The sequence below is a fragment of the Macrosteles quadrilineatus genome, unplaced genomic scaffold (assembly GCF_028750875.1).
Source record: "Macrosteles quadrilineatus isolate MER2022 unplaced genomic scaffold, UCM_ALF_1.0 Scaffold_4__1_contigs__length_99947679, whole genome shotgun sequence".
NCBI lineage: Eukaryota > Metazoa > Arthropoda > Insecta > Hemiptera > Cicadellidae > Macrosteles > Macrosteles quadrilineatus.
Genome location: NW_026542597.1, coordinates 58,513 through 66,683, shown reverse-complemented (window position 1 = coordinate 66,683; position 8,171 = coordinate 58,513). Strand labels below are relative to the sequence as shown.

Below are 8,171 nucleotides of genomic sequence, written 5' to 3'. Positions count from 1 at the left end.
TAAAAATATGTTGGAAAACATTTTTTAAACAGAAATTTGGTTTCCCGCCAAAAGTTGGTAAAGATCTAAGTATGTTAAAAACGAAACATTTGTTTTGGAACAAATGTTTTTGTTATAGTGCGTTCAAACAGCCGTGTCACCTGAGGGATTAGGAGGCCCCAAGGGTTTCCATGGGGTCTCCTAATCCCTCAGGTGCCACGGCTGTTAGAACGGAGTATAACGTCTACGCTGTTTACAACACGAACACGTCCCCGATACCCCTTCGCCAACCAACCACCACCTGACTACGCGCCACCCCCCCCCCCCCCCCACAACGAGGACTGACCTCGTGACAAGAACAAAAAAGTGGACTGTCCGTTGTAGACTTTAACAAGTTCCAATCCAAACATTTTGTCCCAAACTCCGGTGTAAACGCGGCTTAATGTATAAGTAAAGCTCCTATAATCAATGGGCAAATAAATTTTGATTTCTTATTTCATAGTCTGGCAGTACCGTTTTTGTGCTTAGGCTCTAAGGAAAGGAAGGAAAACACTCGGGTAAACAAAACAAAACAGCTGTTAATGTAAATAAAAGTGGTTTGGTTTTTCATGATAGTAGATTTAACTTTTAAACATCAACTCACTGAACTCAGATCAGAACTCAGTAGGTTATAGCAATCTTAATCTTTTTAATACTTCGCACTTCGCAGCAACATTCCATTTTATTATATAACTGCAAATTGCAATTCATTTTGATTCAAATCAAATGATCTGTGATTAGTAATTTAGACTTGGTCAAATCAATTTGAAAGTCATGTTTATCGTAGGCCTAACTGGTGGTATATCCACTGGAAAATCAACTGTAAGTGAAATGTTTGAAGAATATGGGATCCCAGTGATAGATGCAGATAAGATGGCCAGAAAAGGTAGGTTCTAGGAAGGTAGTAAAATAATTATTTGTAGGTATTAAGCTAGACCGAGGCCTAGGCTATTTAAGTTACGGTAAGTTATTTAAAATAATAGATTATTTTCAAGGATTAAGGCATAACTTAGGCTAGGTCTATCATCAATTCTTATGTTAGTAACAAATAACATTAAATCAGTTAAGTTTGATGTGAAATGAGTGGTTGTTATAAGGTATGGCTCTAAGGCTTAGATTTAGGCGCAACTTACATATACAACGGTCTGTTCACCTCTTCAAAAAGACATGTGACCATTAGCCTAAGTTAATTGTTTGTGGAGCATTGCTTGCCATGGCCTAAGTTACGTCTTCACTTTGGCAGTAGGCCTAGTCTAGAGGACTCACTAATTTTTACTGCTAAACTACTCGATACTTAAGTTATTTGATACAATTAAAGTGGTTTAAAAATACTGTACCTGTAATGTCGTCAATCCCAAGTGGTTGTGAAACAACTAGTTTCGGCTCATAACGGAGCCATCTTATTTATTTATTTTACATTCCAACGGACAGCTCCATTTTGATATTTCGTACAAATCAATGCAATACAAACAAGACTTTCTTAAAGCTAGTTATAAATAATGTTGAGTGAAAACAAAAGAAATTAGAATGAATTGATAACAACAACAAGAGAGACGGCAACAAGATGGCAAAAAGACAGCGGTTGCAACAAACAAGTGACAATAAACAAAACAGTTACAACAAAACAAATCAGTAAAAGCGTTACAATGGATAACAATAATAAATTTGATTTGAGTAGATAACAATAATCTTATTCATCTTATCCATCTTATCTTATTCATCTTATCTTATCCATCTTCATCTTATTTGATACCTACTTGAATACTGCATCGGGGACCGACAAAGTCGGAAGAGATTGTGTCAGGTAACTTATAGGCCTTATGCTATTTAAGTTATTTAACATGAAAGCTAACTAAGATGACGCAGGTTTCTAAAAAGTGTTAAGTGTTGTCCAGCTCACTTAAGTTTATAGAGGTCTGGCCACCAGATAAGTTTATCTCTCAGTGTATCTTTAAAGGCCCTAATGTCCAGCTCACACACTTTAACTGGGAGCGTGTTATAGAGCTTACTACTGTAGTAAGGGAGCCCTTTTCAGTCCAGACAAGTCGACATCTGGGTAGGTCAAGGAGATGTCCATGTCGTGTTTGGTATGAATGTTGGTCACTTAAATCGAGCGAGTTTTGCTGAATTTTCTTTAAGTCTATGCTATTTCTAGGATGTCCTAGCTGTAGATGGTCAGAACCTTTCTAGGTCTTTAAAGATAGGCCTACTTTAACAGTGGTCATAACACTGCACTTTAACAGTGCCCAGCTAACGTGATAAAGCCTTTTTTTTTTGCTCGCATCTACGCCATTCTCTGAAGAAGCAAGATGTCGTGTGTTGCAGCTGTATGGCCCTAGAGTGTGATGCCATAAGTTAGCTTATGTGGCTTTGAAAGAGAGCATGGTACACTGTGACTAAGTACGGTTTAGAGATAACGAACACAAGTTTCCTCCAGGAGATAGACCACTCTGGCAAACTTGATGCATACCAGGCTAATTTGATGTTTACAACTTAACCTGGTGTCAATCCAGAAGCCCAGGAGTTTGACAGTTTCTTCATCCAGATGGTTTGGTTTGAGTGTACACGGCAGTGTTTGAGTCTTCTCGTCATTTATTTTGAGTAAGTTCTGATTGAACCACTCCTTTGCGCGAGCAAGAAGGCATTCTGCGTCAGTGCGTAGTTGGTTTAGGTCCCTGTCTCTTGTGACCAAAGCTTTTTTACTCCCTAGGGAGTAAAATTAATTTAATATTTAAACATGAGGTAAGTTAAAGCTGCATTTACATCGGAGTTTGGAACAAAATGTTTGGAAATTTTTGTTGGTAACACTTGTTTCTGAAACAAATGTTTTTAGAACAGAAGTTTTAATGAAATGAAAAAAATGAATTAGGTATTTAAACTTCTGTTACAACATATAGTGCACCTTTCTTTGATTTTGTTGGAAACATATTTAATCACTGTTCCCGAGAACACTAAGTCAGTCCCTCTCAAGATGTTTACAGAAGAGGATCTTTTACTGGCCAAAGCGGCGTGTGTAATCCTATCGTCACAGTGTAGACAGTATTTGTACTGGGCGAGATCATCGCTGCAAGCCAGGTCAAAATACAGTGGCAATAACCTATTGAATGATGATGAATGTTGAATTTTTGAATAATTGAATGACACAACATCTAATTTTACAGTAGCAGACAGTGCACTCAGTTATATGACAGCGCGAAGACTGACTGGCGCCGAGGGCGCGCCACGTAGTCTCGTGGTGGTCGATAGGCGCGGGGGGGTAGTGGGGAAGTTTTGTAAACATCATAGGAGTACAGAAACATTTCCTAATTTTTTGAACACCCTTTGATCTCTACCGACTTTTAGTGGGAAACAAAATTTCTATTGTAAACACTAAATAAAAAACATTTGTTGTAAACATGTGTTCCTAACTCCGGTGTAAACGCGGCTTAAGCAATCGCATGTTATCATAATAATGTACCGTATCAATTGTTTAATTTGGTAGTAACTTATTGTTACATTCTTGTCAATTGTTCAACATATCAAATAATTTACTCTAACACAATCTTAATGGACAAAACAATTTACTGAACATCTGTTAGATTGCAAGCAAAATTGAAAACGAGTTGGAAATAGTTAGGTACAGGCTATTGAGAGGTTATCTTTACATAAAAAGTAGCCTAGTTTCGTTTTCTAAATCAGTTTGTCAAATAATGTTGCAATTTATGACGAAAATAGTTCATCATACGGGCAATAAGTGTCTTTTCGACCCTCGCTCATTTTCCGGCTGAGGAGAAGAGTCACTTTAAGCCCTTCAGCCCTTGTGATGAAATAATATACAATTATAATAACTTATCCTAATTGAAAATAGTTTTTATATATAAAAACCTTTCAAAATATATTTTGTTGATAATTTCAGTTGTAGAACCAGGAAAAGTAGCATGGAAAAAAATAAGACAAGAATTCGGAGAGGAGGTTTTTCATCCTTCAGGAGAACTTAACAGGGAAGCTTTAGGAGATATAATTTTTGATGACCCAAAAAAGAGGAGGAAATTAAATGAAATTACTCATCCAGAGATTTACAAAGAATTGCTTTGGGCTGCCGTCAGATGTTTTTTCCAAGGTGAGTTGTTGATATTTTCTTCTAGTTGAACTTGGGACATGTAACTTACCTATAGGCCTATTTAACTTAATAAGTAAGGTGTAAGCTTAACTCATCCTTCTCAAGCTAATTAGTGGTTTACGGCTAACCTATATTAATTTGATACAAGAATAACCAATTCAAAAACGAATTGCACTAAAATAACGTCCAAAACCGGCACTACACACAATAACAATAACAATAAAAACATTCCCCACCGAATGCTGAGCTCAGACCGTCCGAGGCAATGTTAGTAAGTGAAGCGCAGTGCTATGTGTATAGTAGGTTGCGTGCAGTGCTAGTGCTCAGGCACTTCAATAATTATAGTAGCCCGCAGCGAACAAGTTAATTGTGGATTTACGATTGTATATAGTTTAAAACAACAGTCCTCCACTTCAGTAGTACTTAACCAAGAATAGTATTTTAGACTTTGCCAGAACTTCACTCAACTTACTTCACTCCTGCTCCTGTGATTAATAAATAATATATCATTAAAGGAATAAATCATTTTTAACACCTTCACTGCGGATGCCGGGTTTACCAGTCATTGGGCCTCTCCCATCGACATTGATTCATTTTAAGCTCCGTTGTTGCTGGGGAACGTTATAATTGTTGCCAGCCTGTAGCTTAGAATGTGAGCTTTATTTTGGTATAGGTTAGTACTAAAAATTTTCGTAAAATCCTGTCTGGCAATGCTTTTGTCCCAGTTTTGGGGATTTTCTCTCTTCAAGCCACATTACAAAGACACTGTGTAACACGGGTTGATGATATAGGCTAAGTTTTACATTATGTTAAGGTCCACTGTGTTAATGTTCATAATGTTTGTTACATTTTTTAGTTTATAGCTTTGACAATGTCTATTGCACAACTGTGTCTAGTAATAAAGGATTCTTATTCTTATTCTTACTGGCTACGGATTCAGGTACTGCTATCTTTGGGTGTTTCAGTGAACTACCTCCACTATCGGGGTATCGCAGCACAATCACCGGTGCTCTTTTGTTATTCGTCAGGCTGAAATATTTGAATGCCAATTGCATTCGCTGATTCGGTGGCGCACCTGGGCCTCGCCGCCATTGGCGTGCCCCTGTTTGATGTATGCTGCAGTGAACGTGTTAATCGGGTTATGCCTCAAAGCAAGATAAAAAAATGGATTAGTATGGGCCTCTTCTACTTGACATTTCACCTAAATTGATGTCTATATAATTGATCCATATTCAAGATATGGAACAAAATATTTATTTTAAAAGAATATTTTAAGAATCAAAAGAGTACTAATTGTAATATCTTTGTGTTTCTGTCAATCATGTGCTAATTTGCATGTTTCTTCCAGGTCATCAGTTCATTGTCATGGATTTGCCTCTTCTATTTGAATCTGGTGCAATGTTGGATTATATCCATAAAATTATAGTTGTTACATGGTAGGTGCTGTGTTTATTTAAACTGATATTTAAAAATAAAGTTGATCGATTGATTACAATGTTGTCTAAGTCTGTAAATCAAATTAATCATTTAAAGTGGAAAATAAACTATGAGAGAGTGAATTTTTGCATTTAAGGGGAGATAGTTACTTAAGCTATTAATTGAAGTGTGCCCTTCTGATGAAAATTTTCTTAAGTAAACCACAGAGAAGATACAGAGGAAACAATCAATGGTACACTTAAGTTGTGTTTAGCACCAGTTCTGGTGTCTAAGGCAAAGACCCCCCCCATCCGCCCCCCTCACTCTCATGTTGGAAGAAGATACCCTGTGCAATAACAATTTTTGCCCAGTGTTAGGGCTTTTCCTCGCTCGTCAGTTTTTTTTTTTTTTTTGTTTTTTTTTTAAGAGGTTGGCGGCCTCTTTTAACCTTGCATTTGCCCGTCCACATAGACTACTGATCTGTGCGTGGAACGTATCCAGCAAAGCAAGGGGTGAGCCGGTACAGTACAAAGGTGAACTGTACTGATAAAAGTTAGTGGCAGTGACCAGGATCGGAACCCACGACACTTCTGCCTTGAGTTTAGAAATCCATGAATTTGGTTTTTCCTCAGAAAACGCAACGTTAATAATTATCTAAGGATTGTATATACCTTATGTAATGGAAACTTTAAGTAGAAGATGTGACTTATTTCTTATACCTTCTTCCTAAAAAGTCCTATATTAGGATGAAATAATCATATTGTTTGTGTTTAAGTCCCTGGACTTAAATTTTCTCAGATAAACTAGTTGAACTCTAAAAATTCCTGTTAATAAACCTCTCTCTTGATTAAATACGTGTTTGAAATGAGTAAATGGTTGTATTTGTAAATAATAAATTATGTTTAAATATTGCCTTTTTCTATATTTTGTGCGACAAAAACTAAGGGCCTACATCTTTAAGGAGGTATGTGGATAAGTGCTGTTGAAATAGCAGTTACTTTATCACTGTTATCTCAAGTACTGTATATTAAATTCAATTTGATGGTTTTCCAGTGAGGAAGACATCCAACTGATGCGGCTGATAGAGAGAGGTAATCTGACTGAGACGCGGGCCAAGAAGCGTATCGCCTCACAGATGGCGCTGGACCAGAAGTGTGAGCGAGCACATTACGTGATAGAGAACTCAGGCAGCGTAGACGACACTCGGGAGCAAGTCACAAGGATCGTGGCGGCTCTCAAATGCAGTAGACATCACTGGAGACTGCGCATCATTGCTGGGCTGTTCTGCTCTGGTGTCGTATCTTTTATTATATGGCTCGGAACTAGAATGTACCAGAACCGAATCACACAGTGATGTAGTGTATAAATGTCTACCAGCAACGCATACGGTAGTAAGTCTCTTACCCTTTCTCACCAACTATAAAAAATCTGTAAGTTATGACTCACCATCAATTGGCATATTATGTTTATTATACGTTTATCTTGTCAGTAGTACAAAAAAAAAACGTTCTTCCAACACCAATTAATGTAAAAACAGAAACACCAGGTATACCCATGTAAAAAAATACCAATTAAAACCAAGTTTGTTGATTGGTTAACCAGCCTAGTTCCAACTAAAAAATAAACGCTGATAAATGGTAAGTCATGATTTATGGTTGATTCATGTTACTAATTTAATGTACAACTTAGATACAAGTTTCAATGGATACCGTAAAGAATCTCAGGTGAAAAATTATAGGCAATAGGAAATTGTTAAATAGTAAGTGTACAAAATCTTAATTTTATGTGAACAGTTTTCTATCAATGTTTTGCTAAAGAATTGTGTAGGTGTAGGCATTTACTGACCTTAAACACATTTTTCAACCGGGAGTTATTCTAGTATTTTTTTTCTAATTGTGATTTTAAATTAGCTCTATTTCTCAAACAGACCTACTTGTCAATCAGCTTAGGACACATTTTTAAGCCCCGTTGTCCAAGAACGCGTCTGTTGCGTCTGACGCTGAGTAATAGACGCTAGCGATGGACGCTCAGTGACTGCTAAGCATTGATTTCAATGGGCCCGTTGTCCAACTCTAGCGTCTGACGCTTGAGACGCTGAGCGTCTGACGCGGGGCACTGCTCCGGGAGCAGACGGGATCGCTGACGGCCAGCGTCTATTGCGTCTATTGCATTGTTGTTTCTGTGTTCTCCCGTATACTCCATAATATACAGTATCTTAATGTAATGGCTATAGTCAAAGAAATATAGAATATGACCTAAAAAGATTGCAAGATAATGTTTTAAGGTTTTATTTTGTAGTGTTGAGTCTGCTGAGTGATATACTAAAAGTTGCCAAACATCGGTCCATAGGAAACCCCCTAAAATCATTATAAAAAATGTTGGCTTTTCCCAACATTGGAAAAGTAAAAAATGATTCCACATGCATTTTATATGCACATTTTCGAGATATTGACTTAAGACCACCACCAGTATTTATTGGGTGGTTATTACTTCATTTCGATAGGAAAAACGTTTATGGCCGCCATCTTGGATATACATATTGTTTTTATGTAATGATAGTTTTGTGACACATCATTTACAAAACTAGATTTTCATGCTAATTTCAATGCGGGAATTCGTTTTTATTTTTTTTTCGTTT

The 8,171-nt window shown here is 37.1% G+C and overlaps 1 protein-coding gene across 1 annotated transcript; it reads left to right on the top strand.

The window, feature by feature from the left end:
* Positions 1–594: 594 nt before the first annotated feature.
* LOC128992359 (dephospho-CoA kinase domain-containing protein-like) lies at positions 595–6,917 on the top strand. The gene is made up of 4 exons (XM_054415901.1): positions 595–904; positions 3,914–4,117; positions 5,466–5,553; positions 6,587–6,917. Exons 1-4 carry the CDS (start codon positions 793–795, stop codon positions 6,885–6,887), a joined length of 705 nt encoding a protein of 234 aa, XP_054271876.1. The 5' UTR covers positions 595–792; the 3' UTR covers positions 6,888–6,917.
* The last annotated feature ends 1,254 nt before the right edge of the window (positions 6,918–8,171 follow it).